This window comes from Tenebrio molitor, chromosome 2 (genome assembly GCF_963966145.1).
Source record: "Tenebrio molitor chromosome 2, icTenMoli1.1, whole genome shotgun sequence".
Classification (NCBI taxonomy): Eukaryota; Metazoa; Arthropoda; class Insecta; order Coleoptera; family Tenebrionidae; genus Tenebrio; species Tenebrio molitor.
The window spans coordinates 18558618-18571695 of NC_091047.1; the positions used below are offsets into that span (position 1 = coordinate 18558618).

The window sequence follows — 13078 nt, forward strand, 5'->3', positions numbered from 1 at the left end:
GGTATTAGACGTGAACTGTCAACTTATCGCGGTTTCCTTTAGATACGGTGAAAAACGAAAAAGTTCCAAACCTGATCGTCCAGTTGAAGTTCGGTGAAAGCTGGAATGTATTTGGCCCATTCGACTAAAATTAAAAGTTGTTGTTTCATTGAATCACATACGTCATTTATACTGGCTAATTGTTTATTAGATAGATCGTAGTCGTTAACGGGAGCTGGCCCCATTTGCTGTAACAAATTGATACAATCAGTGATGTAACAGAGGGTGAGCAGTCAAGAGTCTCACCTCGAGCGCAGCTCCGACTTGACGCGATAACATTTCAGCGTTCAACAAGGAACTCACGGAAAGTCCGTTGTTTTGGTTATTTTCTTCGTAACTGGGTCTCCTACAGCTTATCCTGTCTCTTTCATTTTGTACAGCTGTAAAGTTGACATTTAAAAAAAAATTAAAATGCTTAATCTAGGATTACCTTCTTTTTTCATGCCAGCTTTGAAACATTTTCTCAGACGACAATATCTACACTGATTCCTTTTGTCTTTGTCGACTATGCAATTTCGGCTAAACCTACGAAAATTTTCGAATTCAAACGCTATTACCAGACTGAATACTTAAATTAATTTAAAATTAGTTTAAAAATTAGAGTTTTCTCGTTGCATCGCATTAAATTTGAATTTTTTGAATGCAACGCGTCAATCTGACATTTAAATGTTGTCTTAGTCGTGCCAACTTATCTCCAGTCAACTGTAAAGTGACTCAGGTTGCATAAACCCGCTTGCCATTTGCAACAGCATTTTTTCAATATTTTTGAACCAAGTAAAGCCACAAAGGGACCAGAAAATCATAGTTTGGATTGAATATTTACCATATAAGTACAGTTTTAAAGTAATTTCAAATGACTAATGCCATAAAAGTGCTGTTGCAAAGGCAAAGTGTTTTTTTGCAACTTGAGTCAACTATAGACGCCGCCTTGCTGTTCGTCATTATAGAGATATCATTTATTGTTTGACACCTGAACGACTTCAATAAAGATTTTATTTTATCGCTGAAAGCAATCAACAGTAACTGTGATGTCCTTTTCATCTTGTTCCTGTTATTGCTTTGCTTTTATTTTAGAGCAGCCGGAATACCTGTATAATTATTTAAATCTGCCGTAAATTCTTTATAGGTAGTACGTAATACATATTCTGTTACAAGTTGGAAATTTTTTCGCACAAAAAAGTACATTTGGTGGATTGCATAAGAAAATTGTATCTCGAGAACTTGACAATGACAATTGTACATTAAGTTATGCAAATTTTTCACGAAATAATTACGTTGTTGAATTAATTGAAATTTGTGTGATGTGAATCGCGCAAGCGGAGGAATTCCCCATCACTTTGGGAAACCCCTCAGTTCGTTCATAAAAAGTGGCCAGAAACTGTTGAAATGAATATTATTTAGGCGACCTTGTAATTTTATTTTGGGTCCACCTTGAATTGATGAATTTTAAAGAGAAAAAAACATTTACACAAGACAGGTTATTTTTGGATGTCGAATATTTATACTTCATATGTAACAAATGTTTGGTAGTGGGTAAAAAACCCGTCCAACAAACAATAACCAAGTAAATGTAATAAAAAAAGGCTATTATTCATTTGATCATTAACGGCAACATCATCGTAAACACTTCTTATCAAATACATGAAATTATCATCATAATTATTATTACTAACGCAAGGTAACGTTGCTCCATTACGCTATAATTATTTTCCTGCAAAAATTTGCCCGGTTACACTGACGCAAGGCCGTTAATAAAAACTCGTCGATTTTGCTTCGACATGATGACTGTTGAAAAAATATTATTACATAAACGATTCACAGACGATTTTTGTTGTTGATAATTGACGATTACCTGCACGTATACAAGTGATTCTTCCTGACGGAGCGCCTGAAAAATCCTTTGCAGCCGTCGCAGGACGCAGCTCCGTAGTGCTTTCCCGTTGCCCTATCGCCGCAGATGGCACAATGCTGGCTCATCGGAACAACTCCGGCAGAGCCGGCGTTGCTCAGCGTTGCTGTTAGCGAGTTGTTACTCGCTGTCATAGTCATTTCGGAATCTGGAAACAAGAAATATTTCGATTTAACAAAAAACCGGCAAACAGGAGCGTTCGCACGTAAACACATTTTCAACAATGAAGGGTTAGGTTTACCAGCTTTGCAGAGGTGGGTTGCGGAAGGAAAGAAGATATGTGAAGTGTTACACGAAAATTGTCTCTGAACGATCATTTTCAAACAAATGTACAATTCGGAGACAAGCACAGGTAAAATGTGACAATCGAAAAGAGAAGAAACGTTTAAGACAAATTGTTTTTTTTTTTTTTTTATATTCGTTATTACGCAAAAACTTCGCTAATTGTTCAAACGCCATACGCAATTATCACTTTCGGCAAATTCATTAAGTATTTATTTTATTGTCTTCTTTGTAAATAGATTCTTAAATTACATGTAATTAAAATTGCCCATTTACTTACGTCATTTTTGATGCCATCAACTGAAAAATTCCAAATAGATATTTACAATGACCGCAGCAGCGGTTTTACAACATATTCAGGTATGAGAATTATATTTTGATGTAAGGTACCTGTTCCAAATAAGGCCCGCTCGAAAATAAGGCCCACTAAATGATATTGACTTAGTTATAGAAATCTCCAAATATACGACAACATAAGGGCTTCGTTTAGCATGAGTGCATAAAATTCGTACAAATAACCGTACCAGATATGTTCAAATTTCGCGGTAAAATAACATTGCAAAGTTCACCCACCAGTGTTGTTAAAAAGCGGGAAAAGTAAATGTAAGATTTTAAGGTATTTACCACAAATTTCTGTTTGAAAATAGCATTGCAGTATTCTTTGGAAAGTTCTTTTTCATTGCATGCATTTATTTCAAATCTGCTTTTAGCTTCTTTTTGTATCATATCTTATACCCTTTAATGTGAGCTGGTTTTAATAAGGCCCGGCAAAGGAGTGGGCCTTATTAACACCGTACTGGGCTTTATTCTTGAATTATTATTTTGACAGAAAATCAAATAAGGGAAGTTGGTATCGTCCCTGATGTGACACCTGTGAAATGATAAGTATGCGTATGTGCAAGAATTGTTCCGTTTGGTACCACGAAGCTTGTATAGGCCTAATAAAAGATAATGATTTGGATTATTTGTGTGGTTCATGCAAGTGAAAGTTGTTTTTATTTAAGTATTCTAGAGGAAAATGATGTTTTATTAACTTTTATCGAAAATTTAATGGGTGGGCCTTATTAAGCACATCGTACGCAATAAGGCCCACAAACAATGTTTTTTTGAAAAAGGAATACGAATAACTTCTTTGTTATTATTTTTTTTATTTATATGTTTATGCTATTATGTTAGGAAAAGAATAAACTTTCATTTACAACCCGCATCCAAATTTCTTTGTTGTTTTTACTAACCGATATTTGAAAACAAAAATTAGGTGGGCCTTATTTGGATCAGGTTTCAAAATCAAAAATCCACCAACACTGCATTCTACCTCGAAAATACAACCGACAACGTCGCCAATTTTTGTTTTTAGTGTGTCTGCAAGTGTCAGAAGAAAGTGGGGTTATGAAAGACAACTGTTGGAGAGTCGTTTTGGTCGTAGTTTATCGTGTTTTTTATTCTCATTTTATTATTTCACTCAAAAGGGATGATATGGTAGCTACCACCTTTTTGTACATAATAATTATTTTGTGTTACGTAAATAAACTCAACAGTTCAATGTCAAATTATGGCGGGAGGGAGGACCAACCCAAAAAAATGAAACTTATTCTAGGGATTTCTTTTTTTCTGCCAACATAATTCAACAGGTGGTGGATTTTTGATTTTGAAACAGATTATATATTATTATACAAGTTTTATAAGACGCTTGATTGTGACACGAGTTGGCTAGGGCACGACGAACGCAGTGAGGAGTGTTCCAACAGAACGAGTGTCACAATGCGTCAAGTAAAACGAGTGTAATATATTTTTCTACTTTGCTCGCATTAATTTGATAAAAACTCAAAAATTTAATCATGAAATAATCTAGGGACTTTTGGATGGCATGAATTATGGTGGCATTTCTGTGAAATTTATGTCAAATGTCAAATGTTTTATGTTAACAGGAGCGTGCTAATATGGTGCTAGGACGAGATGCCGGACGCCGCGCCGGCCAGTGTGCTATTACAGCAATACCAACGTACATAATACGTTAAAAAAAAACAAAGACTCAATTATGATACCAAAGTAGAAAAAATAATTTATTTTCCAGTTGCAAATGCCGCGCCACCTACATACATTTTAAATTTAGTGCCAAGATTCAGACTAGGAGAAGTCGGGAGAAGATCTGTTGTGTGGTGTAAATTGTGTTTGGGGGAAAATCTGTCAAAATGTGTCAAAAACGTCAAATGAGGTCACGTGTTAACGTGAATTCAGATGTATTTTTTTATAGTGAATGCAACCATACTTAATTAATTGTAAATGCAAATGTGGTAACTCTCGAACAGGTGGAAATTGGTTGCGTGTCACAGCTGCCAACCACACAAAGCAGAAATTACTAGAAAGTAAAAACTCAACATTTTCTCCTTATAAACAACCAGTGCCAGTGGCCAAATTTTGCAAAACTGTATTATTTTTACTAGCCACTTCATCTGATCCCAGACACTACAGAATATATTTTAAATTTTATGACAGTCGCGCGACTTATTTCCTCAGGCCAGACTAGTATGTTTTACGAATTATGTAAATTATCCTTGAAAATAAATAAAAAACTTTTTGTTTAACATTTCGTCATTATGTAACCTCTTACTTTTCCACAATAAATCCAAAGATATCTGCTATTTGTACAACACCCACAAGAAATAATAACTCTTTTCAACGCAGCTTGAAACGTTCTACTGTACACCAGGCCATTACAAAAATCTTCTTTGCTACCAAATCGACGAATCTGTCACTCAATGAAAGTATCCAAAATGATATTCTAGCGTTAACTGTCCATTGAAAACCGATCGTTACTTTGCTAGCTTTAAAGCACATTTATGATGGCGACATAAAAAAAAGTTGTATTTCAGGTAAGATATAGATAGGTAATTATTTCTTGTTGGCTGTAAAAAATTAATAACCTCTACGTACTGGAAAATTTTAGAATACATAAATGTGACGCCAATGAAAACCAGAATGGCAATAAAAACAATTAAATAAATTAACTAGAATGGTGTTGAAGCGACAATTAATAATAATGTTCACGACTAATACACATCGACGTATTTGATTTCGTTGACTATTCAATTCACCTGTTATTTTTCAAATATTAACCAATAAAAGAGCAGATATGTACTTTCGTAGCCTAGCAACAGAAAATTCCAGCGAATATTCCACTCGTGAAAATATAACTGACTATTCCACTAGTGGTCGAGGTGAATATTTTAAACAAACCTTGATTATTATTTTTATTCAAAGAAATTATTACTTTCTTACGAAGTTAACTAAACAATGAAATCATGTGTAACATAGATTTGCGAACTAGCTTTGAAAATTTTTATTTTAATCATTGATTTGGTTCATTGAATAGTCTGTTGAATACAACTCGTAGTCAAAGATAGTAGAATATTTTTCCGATGGTATCACTTATGGTCATTACGCTTTTGAACACCATTCGTGCTACGCACTCATGGTGTTCATAAAGCGAATGACCATTCGTGATACCACCACAAAAATATTCGACAATCTTTGACTACTCGTGGTATTATAACTGAAAATTTTGAATTATTAAAAATATCCGCAATAAATATTACTTATTTGCAGGATGCGTTTTTACGAGGTGGCTCTCGCCACTACATGCAGATTTAAAGTGTCTGTCATAGGAGGAAACAATTTCTTGATGGCTTTAAATTATTTTGAATTAGTTTAAATTACTGTAGACAGCAGTATTATTGTCCTTGTTTGTTGTTTTACGCCACGCTTATCAATACATAGAATATCTTCCGTTTCAACACAACCACTTTGTACTATTTCTTCTCTGCAGTGTCGCAAATACATAATAATTGTTTAAATTCTCCAATTTGTTTGATTGCCAAGTCGATTCGAAGATGCAAATTTTTACACGAAAATAAACATCCTACTTTTACTTGTGATTTATCTAGTATTTTTCTTCTGAACGTTTTTTACTTTACTTAAATGCCGACCTTGTCGGAAAGAGAAGTACTAAGCCATCGAAAAATGATATGCTGATGATATGAACTCAAGGCTCACCACTTTTAGCAGTTTCATTGTTTTTAATGAATCTGGCCTAATATTAAAAATAATCAGTATTTTATTTTTGTAATGTTTACTCGAAGCAAACAAAACAAATCAGGAACATTGGTTAAGCTTGTGTTTGCTAGTTATATTTAGCTAGACCCCTCAATTCACGAAAAAAATTTAATACTGCGAGAAATTTAAACAGTTTTTGAATTATTGGCGAGTTTTTTAAATATTATCTAGAACGGTTTTACGTAACTTTTATCTGCACCCAAAAGAAAACTACTTTTTGTAACACTATATGTAATAAAATTACGTGATCTTTTTGCTAGAGACTGATACTATTTTTAATTGAGTATACATAGGTGTAAATGCGATATAGAATTTATTCCCAAGGAAGTTAAAATAGTCTTAAATAGATTCGGTTAGAAAATCACATTTTATGTTTGACATTTAAAAATTTGACATTTTATTAAAAAAAAATCAAGAATGTACTTTGCTCGTAACCAAGGAAATGAGACGCAGACAACTGAAATTTAATAAATAAACAATGTCATTACTGTATCGGAGTATCGTTTTTCGAAAAATTGTGTGCGTAAACGAAGCCACCAAACAGTAATTCTCGTTTTCTAAGAAGTGAAATGATAAAATTGACGATACTATGTTCGAAGGGTCCTGTATGTATGTATGGCAGACGGGCCAATTTTCACTGTAATTCTTTTAATAATTAAAATTCTTGGCCTTTTAAAATTCTTTTGTACTTCCTTCGGAAGTGATATACAGAAATCATACACGATCGTTAGAAGAATGTTTCTAAAGTCAACCTTTAATCAGGTTTTTTTATTTTCCAAGATTTACTAGATTTTTAGAGCACATATGTCGCAAATTGTTAAACTGACTTCAGTCTAAATCCATTTCCATTAAAAACTGGATAACGAAAGAGCACAAATTGGTGCGATTCTGTTTTAAAATTTACCCATATTGCTATATAACAATGTTGTACTTGCTATGATATGAGCTGTTGATTGGTTTAATCTATGCAAAATCAATATTGTTCAATAACAATATTGCTAAATTTTGAAACAGAATCGCATTAATTGTATAGCAAAAATGTAGATACATATGCTGGTTACCTATTATTATCTAGCAATACGTAAGTTACATTTATCAGTGTTGTTTTGAAACTGTACAGATTACATACTGCTACAACTTAGTTGACATTCACTCACGTAGTACGAAAACTTTTCATCTTTTTTGAACTACATAAACTAAATAACTCGAATATGTTTGTACGTAGGGTTATTCCTAAAGGGTATTAAAATTCAAAAAGCATGTACAAAACATCGATTGAATCAGTCTGATCAGGTGTTATAGTGTATGCCGAGATTAGTATCGAAACATTAGTATCTTGAAGCAGGAGCAACAGAAATATTTCTCTTATTTGTAAAATGAACTGTTCTCATCAACAGTGCAATACATGCATTGTTACAATTTTGGAAGTAGTCGTAATACAAAAATATTTTTTATTAAACGATAACTAACAGTGAAAAATAAATAAATATTGCCGATCATAACTTTACAGCTCGGATACCTATTGCAATATAAATGTGTTAATTAATGTTACCTTCAAGGGTAATTATTTTAAAATAAATAAATTATATAATTAAAGAATGGTAAAAAAGTAATTGTGTACCTAGTCAAAAACGACCATTATTCTTAGCAAAAAAATTAATTAACAATAAGTCTGTAGTCTTCCGTAAAAAAATTACATCTCATTTCCTCAACAACATGATTAACTATTCGTGTGTTGTTAGAAAATACATTATGAAGTTACATATTATTAAACGACAAAATTCTATTTTAAAACAAGAGTACAACGAATAATTGCTTGTCATACTTCGGATCAGCAATCAAACATTTTTGTGGCAACTCTATGAATAATTTCGAAGCAACGGAAACATGGGATTTGAATTATTAATCACGCTTCTCGTCTTTGATAACTAAATTAACTTGAGTCATTATTATTGTTTTCTAAATTTAAACTGTCGCACACGAATCCCACATAAAATCACGTGAACGGCACTGTCAAACCATAATCATTTTTCGAAGATAAATAACACGTCTCGAAGAATCCTATTTGCACAATAATCATCCAGCGCCGAGGGAAAGTGTCAGTCGGGACATCGGGGGGGCGTCGTGGCCATATTTTGACCTTTCCGGTCGTTCACAGCGATTATCCCTAGACTGCGGGTGTATTTAAAAACAGTTAAGTCAATTACGATTCATGTAGTTCATAGTCTCAATTCGGAGTTTCCTTGCGGTAGGTCTCGGTTGGACTTTTGGACACTTCAAAGGTTGGTCGCGATTTTGTTCCACTCGACGTAACAAAGTGATTCGTGACGTAACAGTTGGATCAGTCACGGCAGCGAATTTTTTAACCGATTTAGATAAACCGTTCCTATTGTTATAAAAAAAGCACGTTTGTATAAGTAACACAGAATTAGATTTCCACTAACAAATCTATTTCCATCAGGTAAGCAACAGCGGTCATGGAAATTTCTCCAAGTTCATTGTTTTTGTAATTCCGTTGATTCAGACACAGATAAGACGATCAAGACTTTGGACATTTCAAATCATCACTTAATTCTCCGAAAATTCCAGGAAGTGATACACTCGCCGTAGTGACACATCACGATAAGAATTGTTGGCAACTATTTGAAGTTTTTATTAATATCTACATGCTTTATAGTAGCATGCTTAATTAATGAAATTGTGAACGTATCTGGAGTTAAAGTGTGACCAAGTCCTTTTTAAATGTCATGAATTTATAGAGGCATCTTTTCAAGGTGATTTTCACGAACTCGAGAGTAAATTTCCACAAACTTATCTGCAAACAATTTTGATAAGCTGGCCTAAAATAGCAAACAAAACGAATTGTTCTTTCAGATAAAAAATATTTCTTGCTCTGTTCCAAATTATCGTAAAAAATGTATTATTATATTAAACCGTTTGCTTGAATTGAGACGAACTGTCACTCGTTGAACTTCGACTGTGGAATAGTTTACTAGGTTCGCCTAAACAATTTCTTTGATGAATAACAGAAATTGAAAACAATGTAGTGATCAACGAATATGTCCAATTTCAAAATATAGGGTCACGACCAGCTGTCTGTATAAACAAGATAACAAAATATCCTCCAACTTGAAATAAATAGTCGTTATGTACATGCGTCTTAAATTCCTTATCAAGTTTTCTTTTCCAAAAATGTTCTATACATTTAAATGCGTTTAGAATAATTATCATCTCGATGACAAATTTCCTGGGATGTTTCTAGTACGATAAAACAGTTGGGAGAATATTTACCAGCAGCTAACAAAAATATTCTATTCGAATTTGCATTTGTAGGTATGCAAAATATTTGTTTTAAATGTCAATATTGACTTCTACATAACAATATTCACGTAACAATGAAGATTACATTCGTTATTTCGTTTGCCATAAATCCTCGATCAAAATACGAAAACCAAATAGGTACATAGATTTAGTTTTAAGACACTCCATTTACATAAGAAGAATGATTAAAATTACATTACATATAAAAGTTGTGATTTAAATAGTGCTTAATTTTTGTTAGTTTATAATACATATTTTCATAATAAATTAATGACCACCATATGGACCTTTACATTTATAAGAGATGGAAAATATGCGCGTGAGATCTGCGCATTGTGAGAGAACAGTTGACCGCTACACTTACTTCCATTGGTTTAACTCGTCGAAGTTATTTTACCTAACGGTCGACATCTTTGTTGTCTCACAGGACGCAGAATTCCTTTGCGCAGTGACGTCACTGTGCGACAAAAGGATCCTTATTTGTAGGGTCCATTGAGAGTAACGTGTGAAAAAAATATTGTGTAATATGTAAGTGGTATGGTAGATATATACATAGTTGCTTTTATTTCTCTTAACGTATGGCGCAGATGTTAAGTATTTCACAGTTGATGAAACAGAAAGTGTCGAACCAAAGAGTGGAAGTGGACAATTATAGATACAAATTTCGTCGATACCGTTGAAAGAGTTAGGGAAATAATTGTATAAAATGAATTGAAAACTTGAATTGATCATTTGTCCCAGCAAATGAGGGTACGAACAAAATGAGGTTCGGCATTTTTAAAGGATCTGTTAAATAAATGGATGACCTACGTTTGGTCTGCTGAACCACAAATTTATTGAATAATCACTACCGTGTTATCGAATAATTTTTTATTCTAGGAGGCTGTGAAAATTTGTTTTGGTGGTTAAGTTGCACCGAAATGTCCACCACGAATTCGAGAAAATTTTTTAATTAAAGTCAAAAAATTTATTTTAAGGGGTACAAGTTCTACGTAGGTACATATACAGGCTTATTCACGTAAGATAACGTGCCTAACGAGGTAAAAATGCAACCCAAAATACAATTTTTCTATTTTGCACAGTCACAGTCATTATAACACTAACGGGTTTCGAAAAGAAGCTCTTTTCGATACCGGTTTCAGAAACATTTACTTAAATTTTTAATGTTGGCAGTGACTCACAAAATGAGTAGTTGTTGCAGCTAATTTGCACTCACGACACTTTAAATTCAAAACTCGCAATTGTTCGTCTAGTAACCAGTGTTACCAACCCTTTATATTTGCCAAATATAATTGTCCTATAGCATGATTTGAACTTTTTTTTTAATTTAAAATAGGGGCAAAATAGAAAAAAATATTGTATTACACTCGTTTTATAAGCCATTTTGTTGCACTTGTTTGCTTTATAGCACTCCTGGCTGTGTTCGTCGTGCTCTAAAAAACGCGTGCGACAAAATGGTGTCTTATAAAACTCGTATAACAAATTACTACATCTTATACATATATAAAGCTATATCAATTTCTATTACATTACCATAATGCACATAAAACTTAGATAGCTTTTAACGTCAGCCTAATGAATGTCAAGTTCTGACAAAAAAAATACCTCTCTCCACAAAGTATGATAATAACAATAATAAGCAATTAAAATTACAAAAGTAATGGGTAAGTAGAAATTTGAACGAATAATGCAATGATAGATATAACTTTCAAATTAATAGAATACCAAAACACAATGAATGTTTGTAAAATGCATTTTTTTGTTCGATACTGTCTGAATTTGAGAATTTTCTTCTGTGTGAACAGATTTTAATAAATGTCACAACTTGTCAAAACGAAACGTCAAGCTAGTTTTAAAGATTTTAAGCGTTTTGGAGCCTTTAAAGGGCTCGTCGGACAAAGAAACGTTGTATTCAACTCGTTCGTGTGTAAATTGTGCTTTTTTGGCGCATATTTCCCATCTCTTATAAATGTAAAGGTCCATATGGTGGTCATTAATTTATTATGAAAATATGTATTATAAACTAACAAAAATTAAACACTATTTAACGAACAACTTTTATATGTAATGTAAAAAAGCCCAACTTACATACGAACTCGTTAAATGAACTACTATTGGGTTGCATTTTTAGCTGGTCAGGCTCGTCATCTTACGTGAATAACCCTGTATGTTTAAAACTTAATAAATTGACATTTAAGTGAAGTCCAGCACAAATTTTCTTTTATGAAATAAGAATAAATCTAATTTTGATGCAACATATTTTCTTTTTTTTCTCGGAAATTTTGTTATCAAAGGGTATAGTTTTTTTTATGGCATTAGGTTACCATTTGAAAAATAAAAGTTGCCCATTGCCCATAGATGGGTAGATGGTAGATATGAATAAAAATTACAGCGTGATCAACAATGACTGAGTCTGTTGGCAATGAAACAATTGAAAATACTGGTGATTTTTGTCTAGTAATTGGCATTGACCACGCACTGACCGGATTTTTTAACTTGAGATGACATTAAAAACATTCTTGGTTATGCAGGTTATGTTTATACTATTACAAAAATTAACCTTCGTTGGTAAATTTTAAATTTGCCAAATTTCATTGTTACCAACAGACTCAGTCATTCTTGATCACTCCGTATATGCTCACTCAGGTTTGGAGTGTTTTTAGAGTCATTTCGTTCCCTATATATTTTTAAGACAGCCTGTATATTATGCATAACCTATTATCATGCACTTGAATTTTATAATTAAAAATATATGCTTTCATTCTACCAACTTGGGGTATTACATGGACTTTACCTACTTGTGTCTGTAACTGTGCCTGTACCTCAAATTTAATGTAATGCTGCAAATACATACAAAGAAACTTGCTCAACAAAAAAATTAAATTTGTCTTAATACATGGCATGGAAGTATTAACAGATTTAATCCAAACTTTCATTTTCTCCTAAATCAAAATTCTACAGCGTTGCCAAGTGCACTTTCGGTGTAAATACTATCTGACAGTCTTTATTATTTTTTTTACATTGTATAGCAACGACCTTCGTCAAACAGTAGCAATTACCAGTTGATTATAATGTACAGCTACGGCCACGGAATTTCGTCTGTTATTTTACTGTCAATTCGAAAAAACTTGTGTAGCCTAAGCTTTATTGTCAATATGACTGACATTCAAAATTTTTGTGACAGAAATTCTGTCACGCACAATAAAAATAAAAATGTCACCACATCCTTGTCAAAAATTCCAATGTGGGGTTAGAAATATACAGGGTGATCTTTAATAATTCCAAAATGCTATAACAACTTTATCAAATGAAAGGGTGTCTAAGAGACTATAAGCTGACATACAACATTTTTTTTTTAAGAAGTAATGTAAGTGGGGTGATATTTAATTTTCTTATTTTAAATTGTGATACATA

General features: G+C 32.9%; 1 protein-coding gene across 6 annotated transcripts in view; it reads right to left on the minus strand.

The window, feature by feature from the left end:
• Hnf4 (Hepatocyte nuclear factor 4) overlaps positions 1 to 13078 on the minus strand; it is a 49011-nt gene that overhangs the window by 3549 nt on the left and 32384 nt on the right. For all 6 annotated transcript variants that reach the window (XM_069037658.1, XM_069037657.1, XM_069037655.1 and 3 more), the window contains exons 2-5: positions 1892 to 2096; positions 470 to 564; positions 286 to 419; positions 72 to 227 (exon numbers count right to left, since the gene is read on the minus strand). In XM_069037658.1, the coding sequence (XP_068893759.1) occupies positions 72 to 227; positions 286 to 419; positions 470 to 564; positions 1892 to 2096 (590 nt within the window). The remainder of the gene's footprint in view (positions 1 to 71; positions 228 to 285; positions 420 to 469; positions 565 to 1891; positions 2097 to 13078) is intronic.